The sequence below is a fragment of the Calidris pugnax genome, unplaced genomic scaffold (assembly GCF_001431845.1).
Source record: "Calidris pugnax isolate Ruff unplaced genomic scaffold, ASM143184v1 scaffold326, whole genome shotgun sequence".
Taxonomy (NCBI): Eukaryota; Metazoa; Chordata; class Aves; order Charadriiformes; family Scolopacidae; genus Calidris; species Calidris pugnax.
In genome coordinates, this window is record NW_015091265.1 from 350,615 (window position 1) to 366,762 (window position 16,148).

General features: G+C 39.1%; 1 protein-coding gene across 2 annotated transcripts in view; it reads left to right on the forward strand.

Moving 5' to 3' along the window:
- The window catches only part of MSH3 (mutS homolog 3), a 117,379-nt gene that overhangs the window by 29,855 nt on the left and 71,376 nt on the right, over positions 1–16,148 (forward strand). For both annotated transcript variants that reach the window (XM_014960528.1, XM_014960527.1), the window contains exons 9-10: positions 14,562–14,674; positions 15,885–15,999. In XM_014960528.1, the coding sequence (XP_014816014.1) occupies positions 14,562–14,674; positions 15,885–15,999 (228 nt within the window). The remainder of the gene's footprint in view (positions 1–14,561; positions 14,675–15,884; positions 16,000–16,148) is intronic.

Genomic DNA, 16,148 nt, shown 5'->3' on the forward strand with positions numbered 1-16,148 from the left:
TTACTCTTGTGAGATGACTGGGAACTGCAAAGGTCCTCTTGATCACGGAGAACCTCTGTTCCTCTGTTGGACATGCCCTGCTAACAGTGGGGCTATAACTAGCCTCCTTTGGTGTGCATACTGCACTTTCCATTGGGCCCCTGCAAGACAAATCTTGACCAACCTCAGCAGCTGTCTTTCTCTTCCCAGAGACCACAGTTTGGCCTCCCTGGGGATCAACACAGAGCTCTCAGGGTTTGAAGACTTTTTTGAATGGTTGTCTACCATTTGCAAGGGCTTTTTTAATGTATGAGAGCCAAATTTCTGTTTGAATTATTAAAAATAAAAATCACATTTGCCATTAGTGCACGACCAAAACTCTGAAGCCTCTTTTGATTTTGGTGTAGAGAATGAATTGATATAATTATCAAATTAAGAGCTGTAACAGTAAACGTTCTGCTCCTTTTTTTTTTTTTTTTTGGCTTTCATTCACATTACTTACTTGGGGACTTCTTGCTCACTCCATACTTGGATTTGTTGTTATATTCAGCTCCCCCCCTGCCCCCTTCCATCTTAAATGTCATCCTGTTTTCACTGGGTGACTGAAAGATCAAGTTAGAAAGTTGTGTTCTGGAGTACAGGACAAGTATCAGTCATGCTGGGGAGAGGTAGAATGCAGCCGAAACCAGGGTGCTGTCATGGCTTGGCAGCAATGAAAGAGAATAACTCCAGTAACAACAAAGGAAAAAAGGAGTGGGGATAGAGCAGAATTTTGCCTATTGTGTTTAGATTTGAAGGTAATGTCTCACTGGATATCTTTGTGAGTTTGGAATTGGAGTCTCTTTATTTTAGCATAGCTGGAGAGCTCAGATGGAGGCACTTCTGGAAGAAAATCAGGGATAATACAATTTTCCAGCCATACTACATTGTAGGATCATTATGAAAACTGCACCGTAGCAACATAAACTGGATCTTCCTTGAAAAAGACTTGTGAGGTATAGCCGTGTGCAAAGGCAAACTCAGTTTTATTACTAAAGCTTCTTCAAAACAGAGTTATGTTTGATTTTTGGAATGAAGACACTTAAGAGTTTGGGTGTTTTTTTTTTTTTTTTTTTATCTCAGCAACATAAACTGGATCTTCCTTGAAAAAGACTTGTGAGGTATAGCCGTGTGCAAAGGCAAACTCAGTTTTATTACTAAAGCTTCTTCAAAACAGAGTTATGTTTGATTTTTGGAATGAAGACACTTAAGAGTTTGGGTGTTTTTTTTTTTTTTTTATATCTCTAATTACATCTGTGGTTACAAACGCTGACTGCTGCAAGATCTTGTGGCTTTACTTCTGTAGCGTAGAGGGGACCTGAATGTGTTAGGTGTCCCAAACATTGATCCTCCAAATGGAGGGAAAAACCTAGTAGATTGAGTAGTTACGTAATCTGTCATATCCTTTCACTTGGCATCAGTTCAACTTATGCTGTCAGTGGCGTGAGAGAAGAATGAAATGTGATCAGCAAGTTTTGCATGCCAGAAATCAAAAAATAAGATAAGAGACGTGCCACAGTCTCAGCTGAAAAATGCGGTTAGATAATCAGCTTAAAGAGTATGTTCTGTCCTTACTGTTCCATATGAAGGTTGCCAACAGAAAAGGGAAGAGTATATCTCTTCATCTCCTAACTATGGATGGTTGAAATCCTCTACATGAAAACATACTAAGAGAATTCCTGCATGGAAAATTCCTTAGTTTTCCAAAGAGCAGCCACTGCTCAGAGCACAGATCTTGAGTTTCTGAGATGCGTGAGAAAGGCTTTATGGAAGCAGATCACCTGAGACCATGATGTGGTCTAAAACCAACTCTGAAGCCATAATTACTTCATCATCAGATCCCTTTCTGATGTCATTGTAAACAGTAAATTAAATGTTATATGCTCATCTCTTTTCTGCAGCAGAGAAGAAACCGCTTGGTAGAACAGTGCTGTAAAGCAAGAAAGGCTATGCAGCCAGTCTGTATGTTCTTGTTCTTAATGGTGCAATTAAGATACAGCTGGTTTTAATTGTATTTAATAGCTTTCACAGTTTCTTAAGTGTCATTTGTTTCTCAGAATCTTGGAAAAAAATTGGCTTGGATGGGATTTCTGGAGGTCATTTTGTTTAACCTCTTGCTCAAAGCAGAGGGCTGTCTTACATGTTAGGTCAGGTTTCATGTGGTTTTGCCCAGTTCAGAAAATTCTCAAGGAAGGGAAGTCCCCAGCCTCTCTGTACCACCTTGGTATTGTGGGGAAGAATTTATTTTCCTAAAGTCTGTGCAGAATTTTGAACAAGTTGCAACTTGTGACTGCTTGGTTTTGTTATTTCATTGTGCACCTCTGACAAGAGTCTGCTCCAGGCTTTTCTAAATGCTCTTTATATAGCAGAATCATACAATCATAGAATTGTCTAGGTTGGAAGGGACCTTTAAGATCATCTAGGCCAACCATCAACTTGACTCTGATAAAAAACCATCACTAAACCATGTCATCTTAACTTTCTCCTTACCAAATAATTAGTTATCTTCATCTGTCCTCATTTGCCATATGCATTAGCTCCCTAATTGTCTTGGAGGCCCTTCTGGATTCCCTCTAGTTTGTTGATAGGTGTCCAAGTTGGACTCATTACTCCAGAGAGGGTCCTGTGAATACCAAGGAGAGTCGAATAATCACACGAAGATCTCACTATCCTTGTGCTACTGTGGCCCAGTATGGGTTAGCCTTCAGGGTACTCAAATTACATTATCCTGTTCTGTTTCCCTGCTTTTTCTTTGCACAAAATTCATGGCAGTACCCGTTAGTATCCTGCCTGCGTGGAAAAAATCAAGTCTAAGTGACAAGAATAATTGCGTTGCAATTATAAAGGAAATAAGCAATGAGTACCAATTTGATGGCATAGATACCAATAGCTGTGAAGCTTTGTGCTTCATGTTGCTCTTTTTAGCTCTGCTAACTAAATTACAATTAGTACAGCGCAGCCTAAATTGTTCCTCTAGATGGGTCATGTAGACCTACTTAATGTTACCCTGAGTATGGAGCCTTGTGTGGTATTTGAACACCATGCTGTTGGTTTTATTTTCCTCTGCAGCTTGGATGAATATATTTCCCACTTGTTAAAATAATGAGTAATACTCAGAGGAATGGCCACCCGAAAATTTTCAGATCTGGATATAGATAAGATAAGTATTTCATGGATAATAATAAAAAATACCAATTAAGAATATAAAGTCTAGTGCAAAACGTATCTGTATAAAGTTATTAAAATCCTGAAGACATATTTTGAAAAATTTTTCCTCCTTTTTGGTATAACTTGTTAGAGTAATGTGGTGTTTTAAGCAAAGAATTCAAGAACAATTGCAGGTTTTCTGCCTGAGTGCCAGGTGTAACGGCCGTCAGCATAGTTTGAAAATACAGTAGTGTATTTCCTTTCAAACTTAAAGTGAGATGTTATGGGCTGAATTTTTATTTTTTTTCTGCTTAATTTCTGCTTAATTTCCTGCTTCATATTTTTAAGTTGGTCTGTAATCCTACAGGGTCGTTCAAAGTATATATCAAGAGGATTCAGCATTTCTAATTTTCTATGGGAGGTTTTTTTCAGGTATGTGTTGCTAGTTGACATCTGCCACTTTGAGAACCAGTGAGTTTCTTCTGACAGCACTTGGCTGAGGAATGCACGGGAGAAATGTTACGCCATTGTTTCTGCTCTGAACTGTGATCTGCACTCCTAGCAAACTGACAGAACAAAATTTCCAGTCTCCACTAGTTTATTTGGAGTATCAGGCGTTCTCCAGCTGTGAACACAAATCTATGGATCAGAGGGCAGAATTAGTTACATGTAGCTAATTTTGACTGCTGATCAGCTTCCAGACAGGGGTCAGAATATTACTTTCTGTAATGCAGACAAGGCATAGATAGATTCTTCCTGGAGGCCTTTCAGCTCTTCCATTCCCACATGACATCTGTGTGGAAAGTACAACCATCTGCTCCCCTGGCCTTCTCCCTCCTTCAGGCTGTCCCTGGGGGACCTTCACATTTTCTCTCTTCCTCCACCACAGCAGTCCAGTGGAACAAAACAGTGAGACAGTCTTTTCATACGAGTTCCCTTTTACTCTATTGTTAATGTATACGTAAGTACTTATTTATTATAAAAGGTTCTGAGCTTCCCGTATACAAAGTTGAAAACCAAGCAGTGGGCATACCATGTCTTTACAGACCACTGGAAGGTGTCTTAGACCTGAACAGGAGATAAATCCCGTCTTCAGAGCTGTTTACGTAAATGGTTTCAATGCAGTTATGGGTGGAAAATCCAGATACACCTTCCTGATTGCAGAAGCAATATACTTTCTTAGTGTGGTCCATACTGGATGTGCAGCGCTTCTAGTAAATTTCCACAGCAATCCTCATGCTGATTAAAGAACAAGATTTATGTTTTTGACAGTTCTTGGCAGGGAGAGCTGTGGTAGTAGTGTGGGATGTTAGTTCAGATTGATTTACAACAGATACGCGGATGGACTCTGTCTGTCACCATCTCCATTATTTCTTATATAATCATTGGAAATGATGTTTCATAAGCCACTGGTGACTTCCATTCAGTTTCCTATTTATGGTGTCTATCTGTGCTAATGTAATGTCCTTTCATCCATCACCTGGGAAAACGTGTAGTTCATGCTTCAGCAGCACTCCTCAGAACCACTCTGGATTTTCTGTGACTGATACGTTCTGCAGCATTCAGCTTTGGTTTGGGGTTCTCTAATCCTATGGAGAAGTCACTAAGTTGAATTCAAGATTCCTCCCGGAAGTATGTTGCGTTGTAGCCATCTGCTTTTAATTTTTACTTATTTGAACAGCCTCACCTAGGAAACGCTTTCCTTTCTTGGACAAAGCACTAAATGTTTTGCATATGTATGTAAAGGATCCAGATAACTTTCAATGTTTTGAGGGTTAGGGTATTTCAAATATATTTAACTAAAAATGCCTAAGAGATTTTGCTCAGGCACTGCATAAGGGAAAAGGAGATAATTAAAATGGGTGGGAAACATTGTTAAGCATTGAGCTTGACTTTCTTCAAACTGAATTTGGGCCATTACCTCTGCTGCTGGGGAAGAGGTGAATTTGAATAAGATATACTCTACTGAATTTTTCTCCATCAACTTGATCCTAGAGTGGGGTTGTAATGGTGAGTTTTAATGACAGTAGGCAGTGATTTGACAGACGCACAATGGTTGTGACTTCACTGCAAGATCTGGTAGGTGGGAAGCCTTTCCAAAAAGATCAGACAAGAAACAAAGAAAAGTGCTTTGTACTCAAAAGTTTTTGCTGTTCAAAATGGGAAAGTTTCATGTTCCTGTCAATCAGCCCAAGTATGATCAGACAACACGTGACCTTGTGAAGCAAAGAGCAGTATGTTCGCTTTTGAAAGGTGTATAATACAGTGAAGGAGGTGTGGGGTTGTGAGGGGGATAGTAGAAAAAACTGCCATTTGGATCAAGGTAATAGTCCAAAATTCACCATACATGTCTGTATTGGAGTTTCAAAACTCATTTTATTTAATTTTTTTTTTTCTGTCATCTTTTCCTTCACTATGCCTGTCTAGAATTGTTGGTGTCTTTTAGCTGTAGTCACTCTCTTTCTTTGATTTAATTTATTGCTAATGTTTATAAAGCACTTGAAGGGCTTTTTTTAATGATGCAAGGTAAGGCTGTAATATTTCTATTTATACAATATGTAATACAAAGCTCAGTTTTTCTGTCTGCCACCCTGTTGTCTGTGGTGTTGACATTCTTTTACAAGTCCCTTTTGGTAAAAAAGCATGTTAATTTAGGGGGAGTTTTGAGAGTCAGTTATCACTATTTTAGAGGATAATTGAAATAGTATTAAGTCGTTGCTGTAGGTCTTGTATTCAAGTATGAAATTATCTAAAGTATTTCTGTATATGAGCAGGTTCAACAGTGTTTTGCAGTAGAGCATCGTCTTTGTAAAAATAAATATTTCAGGATGGGCTATTGCTGGCTTCTGGGGGAAATATGTCAAAAGCAGATTAAAATGATGATATAATTCCTGGATTACATTTCTGCGTTCTTTTCCAAACAGTTGTATAGATGGGGCTCTTCATTTTGACCCTGACATTGCTTCTCTAAGTTAAATCTCTTTTCCCTAAACATCAGTTTTGCTGTACTTTCCAGAGAACAGCAGTTCTCTACGTGTTTCTGGTGCGTGTCACGTACTGGAAGGTTTTGGCACTCGGCTCCTCGTCAGGGTTTCAGTGAGGAGCTGCTACAACTGTTTTGCTTTTGGCGCTGCAGTATTTCCCTTTAGCGTGCGGCTGTACCCACGGATGGATGGATGTGCCTCTGTCCCGTCCTGTTCCCTCTGGGAGTTCAGCTGCAGCTGCTCCGTCCCCCGCTCCTCTCCTTCGTGCTACAGTTTAAGATTCATTTTGTTCTGACCTCGGACTCGCTCCTACAACCACTTCTCATTTCTGTCAGCTCCTTCTTTTTACCAGTGACAGACTCTCATAGCGTTCGGTGAAGTGACCTGTCTGATGCTGGTGATGGTCCCTGCTTCAAGTGGAGGGGCTGGGCAACATGACCTCCAGAGGTCTCTCAGTGGTTTCTGCAGTTTCAGAGGTGGGGTACGTGGTTCTACTCTGCTCACTGTGGTCATTGCTGACATTCAAAATCAAGTTGTTCAGCAATGAAAACAGGAAATCTTGGAGGTGGAGGGGGTGGAAGGGTCAGGCAGTGAAAGTCTCTGAGGGGTGTGAGTATTCTTGCTGACTAATTGCAAAAAGTGAAATAAAGCTTCTGGCCCTAGGGAGGAGTGGAAGAGGATTGTGACACAAGCCTGAGACAATAGCCAATGCTCCTAGAGCTTCCTGGTGGTAAGCTTTTGCCGCAGTTTCCCTTAGAAATAGGTATCAGATCTGGCTGCCCTGGTCCTGTCACCATGACTATCTCTTCACTTTATTGTTGCTGAGCCATTTAACCATGCTAAGCCAGCAAAAAGCTTTTTTTTTCCTTCCCCCCACTATGATTTTTTTCTGCCATAGCAAGCTTCAAGTGCTTGCTGCAAGGTCAGAAAAGCTCTACAGCTATTCCAGAGGAAGAAGTGTGAATAAACAGCCAGGGACAGGGTGGGGAGCGTGGTACCATGACAGTAGCTGCATTGATGTAGCCGTGCACAGAACTGCAACTGCAAAGTAATTAACAGTAGACACACAATAATAAACGCTATCGTTGAGGTAAATGAGTATTTATTCTATTCACATACAGTATGCTTGTCCAGCTATACGTTGTTGTATGAAGTTTAAGACCCTGTGTGAGAAGAAAATATAGAACATGACCCTGTCTAATTATGTGTTGCTTCCTATCAGCAATTTTTTCAGTACTTGGCAAAAACTTGGGCAATACGGAGAGTGGAATCAATCCATTCCTGAGGAGAAAAGGGGGAGAAAAGAGTTCAGAAATTAAATAATCCCAAAAGCTCAATGTGGTGCTTAGGTGTTCCATGGCATGTCAGCTGGGTGCAGATGAAATGGAGTCTTCAACATCTGATTTTAGGAGATATATATATAGCATAAATGTGGAGTTTCATTCATTTCTGTCGCCTATGCATTTTTTATCTTTGTAACTGTATTGTCTGTTTGGGGTTTTAGAAATACTTTCATTTGCTTTTACGTTACCTGTCCTTCCTTCCCTCTCCCAGTTGTGAGTTAATGTTGGCTTGAGGACAAGTACCAGGCATCAAAGCTCTCTTCCTTCAGAATCTTTAATGCTGGCACACTGGGTTGCTCTGGCAGAATGCAGCAGCTTATCACGTTCTTCTGTATTGTAAGATATTAGAAACTCTGTGGGTCATGTTAGAGCCACGTTAGGGTTACGTTAGTGGTGTTCTTTTGGAGAAACTTCTGGTGACTATTAGCTGGTAAGCTCTGGCATGCTGCTGTGTGCTTGAACCCTGAGTGTTTCAAGGAGTGCATAATAGGATGCATCTGGAATTTGTTGAACTGTTCTCTGACAGAAAGGCACCACAGTGACATCATCTTTCTAATAAAAGCATAATAAAGTGTGTGCTAATTCTGCTGGAAACTTCCAACCTTAAATTTGTATAAATAATGTCAGAAAATTCAGGGCAGAAATAGCCACAGGCTAGTTAAACAAGGCCACAAAATATGCTCTGCTGGGGAGGACTTGATGGTGTGGAGAAAAGAGAGGCGAGCCACGGGGGTGACTGCAGGCTGTCACGAGCAAATGATTGGATCTGTGTGAGGACTCTTTCCTCACCTCATTCAGAAAGGGGTGTTTTTCATGGTGGGGCGTAACTGGGGAAGCATTATTTCATAGGTATTCGTGTTGTATGGCAGATATTAGGCAGGGTCTTCCTCTGTTTTGCTTCGTGGTGGTGGTGTTGCTTTGGGGATTTTTTTTTTTTTAATTTATTTGAAGCCCCGCAAGAAGAGACATTTTTGCTGGTTGGCGTAATCCCGAGTGGAGGATTTGTTGTGCCAGTGGTGATTCTGGGGACAAACGTGCATAGGTGGTTTACAAAGCTGTCTTTAGCACATCACCATCAGGGGTGCAGGTGGAGGGTGACAGTAGAACAAGCACGTTGCAGATCGGTCCAGTGTGCCCGCAGTCTCCTGATGAGACCTAATCAAAGTGAGCCGAGTCCTCCCAGTGCCATGTCCTATATAGCACCTGCAAAACACAGAGGGAAATGTTGCTGGAAGAGTGGACAAGATACTGTGCTGATTTCTGAAGAGCAATCATAAGGTACTGAAGATCACTTTAAGTAGTGCTCTTCATTGGATGTGAACAGCTCTGTGTTGTCATTTCACAAATAAACTATATGTGCTTTGGATGTTTAATGGAAAGAAATACTACGTTAGAGCTTTTACTCATTTATTTCTCATTCTACCTGCACATACATGGGTTTATTCACAGCCATACATGATAGAGACAACTTGTATTTTTTTTAGGTAATTTCTCCACTGTGTTTTGAGTTCAAGTCTGGTTTTCTAACATTCTTTGCAGTCACTTCCAATGTCAAACCCTTTGTAAGTTCACTGGGGTTGTCCTCCGTTTCATTGTCCAAATGATAACTGAAGTATTGAGTGCTACCAGATGCAGTATTGAGCTTTATGGAACTTTGCAAAACATGTTCTTTCATTTTGGCAGGGAACCCCTGATGCCATTCTGAGAGTTGCTCTCCATCCCGTTTTGCACCCATTCTGTAATAAGTACCTTCACGTAAATCATGCTTTTTTAGATCAGTTATGAGAATGTTCTAGGAAACAATATAAAATAACCTTATTGAAATCATCTGCTGCTTCTCTGTCCACAGATTCTGTTCCTCTGCCATTGAAGCAAATTAAATTGATTTGAGGAGATTTTCTTTTTCTTGACAAATCCATGCTGGCTATTACCTCACTTGCTTCCAGGTGCTTAGAAATAGTTTCGTAGAAGTTCTTGATCCTTAGTACTAGGCTTCCATGGAATGAGTGTAGTCTGTCTCATCCCATTCGTCAGAATAGGCAGATGGAAGAAGCCTGGAAAAGATTTGTTTGCGTCTTATTTGTGGATGCAGTAGCTACTAGAGTGCAACTGTGTGTGTTTTGTCCTGTAACACCTAATTCCATCCTCACAGAAGGCATAGAGTGTCATACAGTGCCTTCACAACCCTCTGCCTTTTGCTTTTCTGGTAGCCTCTTTGATCTACTTCCTTGACAGCTCCTGTCTCTGAGTTCCTAAAGCTAAAAGAATGTTTTCTTCAAATTTCTTGGATCCAGACTCTTAGCTTGTAGATGCGGAGTTGTTTTCGTAGTTCTGCTAAAGAGACTAGAAGGAAATCAGGATGTACATGTTGAGAAATGTTGATAGTTTGGTTAATAAAACATAAGCAAGGAGTTTCCCCCAAGTTTTTCTGTGAGTGTGTGTGTATGTATATATATGTAAAATACACATATGTGTGTGTATATATATTAAAGTGTGTTAGACTTACTTCTAGGTTTTTCAGCAGCCTCTAGCACAAATGAAGGTTTGGGGATGGGACCTTTGAAAAGCTGGAGGTCTTGTGGGGTAATGTGTTATACGTAGGATATTGATAGTAATGTGGTAACTATTGTTTGGTTATTGCAGACAGCAGTGATTTGTATCATTCTGAGAGTGGCAGATACTCATAGAAGGTGGCCGTGCTGCCATTTTCCTTGCAACAATATTGTCTCCATCTCTTGTATCTGAAGATTGTTGAGAGCAAATGTGGGAAAGTACTTTACTCTGGCAGGAGAAAAAAGCTGTGCTTAGAAAAATGTATGCACTCAGTGCCAAAAGAACAGCTGCTTGGAAATGTCATTGAGGCTTTGCCAGAGAAGCTACTGGAGCTCCATGCCAAGATTTACCAAAAAAGGAAGGATGATTGGTCTCCAGTTCTCACAGACAAGTTCAAACCTACAGCCCCTGAGCTAGAAGCAATTGTATAACAAAGGTAGCACAATGATGACAAATAAAGGAAATGCAATTGCTGCTAAGTATGGTAATAAGGGAAGAGAACACCATATACTTGGATTTCTGAAAGGATTAATGCGTTCAGGTTAGCTTGTTCGACTGGGGGGTGTAGGCATTTTTCCCCAGTGACAAACTGGTCATCCTCGCAGAGTGCACTATGAGAAGTGCAAAGAAAATAGCAGTTTGAATAGGAAAAATTAAATAGCAGTTATTTGTGCTGTATAATTCTGTGCTGTATAATTCTCATGAAATTTTAGGAGCAGTGATGTCCCTTCCCAAATTCTGTATCATTTATGAACTTGTGATATATGTATAGCATTGGTGCCTGCACCCCTGCATTTGAATAGTCCTAAACCAGAATAGGCAGGACACGATAGTAGTTGGAACGTAAAATTCTGGAGTTACTTACTTTCCTTAACAAGGCTTCCTGAACTTTAAGAAAACTGTTTGGATATGTTTGTTTTTCAGGAAGTCTTTATGCACTTTATGCCTGTTCAATTGTGGGTTGTGGAGCAGTAATGAAGTGACTGCAGTTTTATTCAGCACACCACAGTGAGCTCTTGTGCTTATATGCAAGCTCATCCTTACAATAAAAGATTTTATTATTTTTTCAAGTATCTTGAGTCAGTTTCTGTAAATTAATTTTATTTATGTTGACATTCTTCTAGCTTCTAGCATTTTTTTTAGTCTTTTTCTTAAGAGATTTTTTTCCCCAAAAATTTCATGATCTCTTTTAAATATTTTTCCTGCAGCACTTTGTAAGCAATGAATCCTTAAGTGGATGTATTGAATTGTCAGATAAATAGAGGGATAAAACCCAGCAGTGTTGATCCTTTTTCATTTTCCCATTAGGGTGACAGATAAATCAGTCCCTACAGTAACAGAACCATAGAACACTATAGGTTAGAGTGGACTTAATATATTACGTTATATACACAAAGTATGTGTGTGTGTGTGTGTCTGTGTAAATGTATGTATTTAAGGATCCCATCCTTTATGCATCTATTTACGGACACATTGATTTTATATTCTTAACTGTGGCTGATGATCATGTCTTCAAGCAACTTCCATAACTCATCTTGTAAGGAAAGACAGTTCTGCATCAAATCCCAGTGCATTTAGAGAACAGGGAGTTTTTAATAAGGGGCACTACTGGTTCATTCATACCAGCAGTTGATTGCTTGAAACTCTGAAACATCTCTGCTCAATGTCTATTTAAGGGTGGTAGCAGAAGAACCTGCTCATGGAAAGTAAAAAAGCTTTGAAAAGTTCAGTTTCATCATTGACTAACCCTATCAGTGTCATGGGACTATGAGGATTGCTTTTTTTCAGAAATACTGGAAAATATACCAATAAAATACTGGATGAGTTGCACAACAGTTCATTGTAGATGTTCTGACAAGAATGATGTTTACAAAAGTTGATGGCAAATTGACTTCTGATTTGAATAGGCATTGGTAGCTGGAGAGATAAAGCATCAACATAAGCATCAACATATCATTCTGTCTATAATCAGAAAAATGGCCTATGGGTGATCATCTGGCTAAACAAAGGACAGACATGAAAACCTTCTGCAATAAATTTTGTTTTCATACATCTTGATAAAAATTCAGATTTTTCCATATGTTGAATAGATAGGTAACCTTCCCATATTTTTACTTCATCTGTACTTTCAGGTATACAGAGCATCAGGTATTTGTTTTGTGATGCCATATCTAAAATATAAATATTAAAATATGTAAAGATCTTTAAAAATCACTGAGTTGTCTCTTTGAGCTCTTTGAAGCTTTAGAGTTGAACTCTTTCCTATCAATATAGTTGATGAAAAAAGTACTACTTTAAGAAGTCACTCAAGTTATATTGATTGTAACTATCATTTACCAAAGTTTAGGCTAAGGAGTTGGATAAATTTAGTTATGAAATGAAAGAAAATCACAAATGCATTAAAGAAAATGGTAACAATTTTTAACCATTACCTTATAAACAAGCAGGTGTGGCATGAATCATCAAATGAATTACCCCCCTAAAGATTTCTGGTTTGACTTTGGTTCTAAAAATTAGCTTCACAGACCTTGCTAAGTCTTGCTTTTCTGAAGGAGGTGTTATGAAAACACAATAAATAGCAATGAAAAACAAAATCCTATTTTAAAAAGATTTCTCTAAGTCCCTACTCAGACATGGTCAACAGAAGAGCCCTGCTGTATTGCAGGACTGTTTTCAAAGGCTTGTACTCGGCTAACCTGCAGTTACCATACAACACATTTAAATAAGTTTAATGCTGAAGTGGTATTCTTAAAAAGGCTGTAGTGGGTATACCTGCTAATTTAATAAAAAGGATGGATGTGTTTGAGCAGATGATTAGTGAAGGTTGGAGCAAGTGGAAAACACAAGGAAGAAAATAACTGATTGCTATCGGATGTTGAGCAACACAGACTAATTGTCTTTTACAGAAATGCATTTGCTTTAAAAATGTTTGCTGATTCTGAGTAAGGTTGGGGCAGAGGGGAATCCCAGAGGATCTAAAGGCTGAAAGCTTAATTGGATCAGTCAATTAAAAGTAAGGCACTCGAAGTAAGCAAGGGATTCATCAGGATGTGCTCAGAAAAGTCAGACCTGTAAGATGCAGTCAGTTTGATACATGTTATAGGAAAATAACTCTCATCTTTAAGAGTTGAGCCTCAGAGACATATTGATCCTTTAAGATGGTAGTATGTACAATGTAGTGCAGAAAACTTGTCTTTTTTTTCCTGTGAAGTTGAAAAGTCCTTCAATAAAGGTATTGATTAATTTCCTTCCTATTAATATCTACGCAGTCTCTCTCATTGGTGTAATTCCAATGTGCTAGAAGTATCTGGTTAATTCATGTCCCATGGTGGTATGAGACTGGATAATCTGAGGCCAAGTAGATTTTATATGTCTTTTACTGGCAGCTTTCTACTGGCTGCTTCTTCAGTGCTCATTCTGTCGCTGTGTAATTATGCTCAAAGGTTGCAGGGGGAGCATGTGTGATTTTTTGGTTTGGTTTTGGGGGTTGGTTTGTTTAACCAGCACATCTGTTTAATGCTGTATTAACAGCTTTTCAAATTGAATCAGTAATGTGGCATCCAGTTTCAACTTCAGTGAACAGTTAGGAAATGCAACCACTGCAGAAAGGTTGTATCTTGTAAGCATCACACACGTAGTCTTCTCCGAGTCAGGTTTTGGCACCTCAGGTGTGCTTGCTTGACACGCAACCCCAGGTACTGAGCAACTTTGATCTCTGGCACATTGCAATGAATAAAGGTTTTTGCTGTCTTACATAAGCGGGCTATGAAAGCAGGGGTGACAGGAAACAGGCAAGATGAATTCCTCACGGGTTGCAAAACTGGCTGAAATCCCGTACTGCTGTAATTCTCAATTACTTGCTGACAGCAGGGAAGGATTCATCGAAGAGATCTCATTTGGCTTAATGCAGGAACAGAGTAAGTTTGCTATGTTTGCTGGTACTGCTAAACCAGAAGGAGCTGTTGACATTTTGGGAGGACTGGGTTATCATTAGTAACATCCCTGACAACCTGGACTGCAAAAAGACTGAAAGAAATAAAGTCCCGTAGCACAAGGAGAAGCCTTCAAATAGTTATGAAACAAAGGACAGGAATACTTTCTTTTTCAGCTGCATATAGGAAAAGATGCAGTAGGTTAATGCTGTAACTCTGCAACAGCTGTATGACATGGGACAAAGCCTTTAAAGATAAAGGATAATTAAATATGGTAATAGCATAGGACAATTGCATCATTGTTTAATCATCATGAGTCTTTAAGAACAGATAAGGCAAATACTTGTTATGATTGATGAAAACATATTTACATCTACCTGGCAGGTATATGAGACAACCTCTAGAAGTCTCTTTTGGGCTTGCTTGCTGTTGCTGTTTGGGTTTTATTTTTGCCCAAGAAACTCATCTCTTAACTCTTTACCCATTCAGTTCTTAACAAAGGAGAGATGAGAGAAAGTAACCTACTTAGGTGTTCTTCACAAAGGTAGCACAAGTACTCAAAGTCAGTTATTTTTGCTTTGCAGGTTACGGGATGACAGGATTAGGATAGAAAGGATGGAAAAACACCATTTTGAGTACAGCCATGCTTTCCAGCTCGTTACGGATTTTTATGCAAAAGAAGTGCCTGATACTACAGGTATGTCAGATTTTTATGCAAAAGAAATGCCTGATATTACATATCTGTTTTTCAGAATGTCTTTGAAGCATGCATCTTAAGGCACACCTTACCAGTAAAGTCCAAAGCAAAGAAGGTGTTGATCTCCTCAGCCTCTTCTGTGTCCTTGGTCACCAGATCTGCTTCCCATTCAGCAGTGCACCCATATTTTTCCTTGTCTTAGTTTTGCTGCTAATGTAGCTATAGAAGCTCTTGCTGCCCTTCATGTACCTTTCCAGTCCCAACTCCAGGTGGGCTCTGGTGTTCCTAACACCATCCCTGCAAGCTTGAACAATGTCTTTTATTCTTTCTGGGTCACCTGTCCCTGCTTTCACCTCTCATACTACTGCTTTTTAATGTTTGAGTTAATTGGGAGCATCTTCTTCATCCATGCAGGCCTTCTGCTTAATTTTCTGCACGTTGGTGTCTTTTTTGAGCGTGGAGAAGGTGAACCTTGAAAGTGAACATTATTTAAATAGAAATAAATACAGGGCTAGTATCCGTTTGTTTTTTTTTTTCATAGCTTGAAGATGTGTATTTAGACAGATTTAAATTCACACATATATAGCAACTGAGGCCTCAACATCTCAAATGTTTCTTCAAGTTCTTGTGCGTATTAACACAAGAACAGAATGGCAGCTCTAAAAACATCTCTGAAAAAATAAAGTAAGGTTTTAAAAAAACTATTTTATGTTGAGATACCATGGAGGGATTTTTCCTATTGTTGCAGCTGGAACAGGGACTGTAGTAGAGCACTATTTAGAAATACTATCAATTACAACCATCTCTGTCACAAAGATGGCACTGTATTCTGCAGACTGGCTGAGGCAGATAAATCATCAGCACATGTGCCAAGGCCTGTTCATTCCTTTTAAATTGAGATTTCAGAATTCAGTTCTTCGTTTGTGTGTTCAGAAATTTCTTATGCCAACAGTTAGTCATTTTTATGAAGAAAAACCTGTGCCGTTAAATGTTTTATGTTTTATAATGTGTTTACATTATTGTAATGTTCTACATTCTTTGGAACCATAAATGTTATTTTTGAACCTTACTTTATGTTGATTTATAGATATCATAGACACTGTATATATATTAAAGATTTCTATTTGATTAAATTGAAAAGTAGATTATGTTTTTTCTCAAATACAGAAGTAAACACTAAGTTAACAACAAAATAACTTTTTTTTTTAAGGTCCTCAGAAACTATCTGTAATACTAAGCTTGGATAAGCCTGTTATTTCCTCCCTAGCAGCAGTAATTGCATACCTCAAAGAATTTAATTTGGAAAAGATGCTTTACAATCCAAGGTAAGTTGCCTTATTTAAACTTCCCATTCAAAGCACTGATATACGTACCAGTGTCATCTTACAAGTTTGAGCAGACAACTTCCTCACAATGTAATGAACCCACCTGCTCAAGTGGTAAACACAGCTTTGTAAAAAGTATACTTTACATT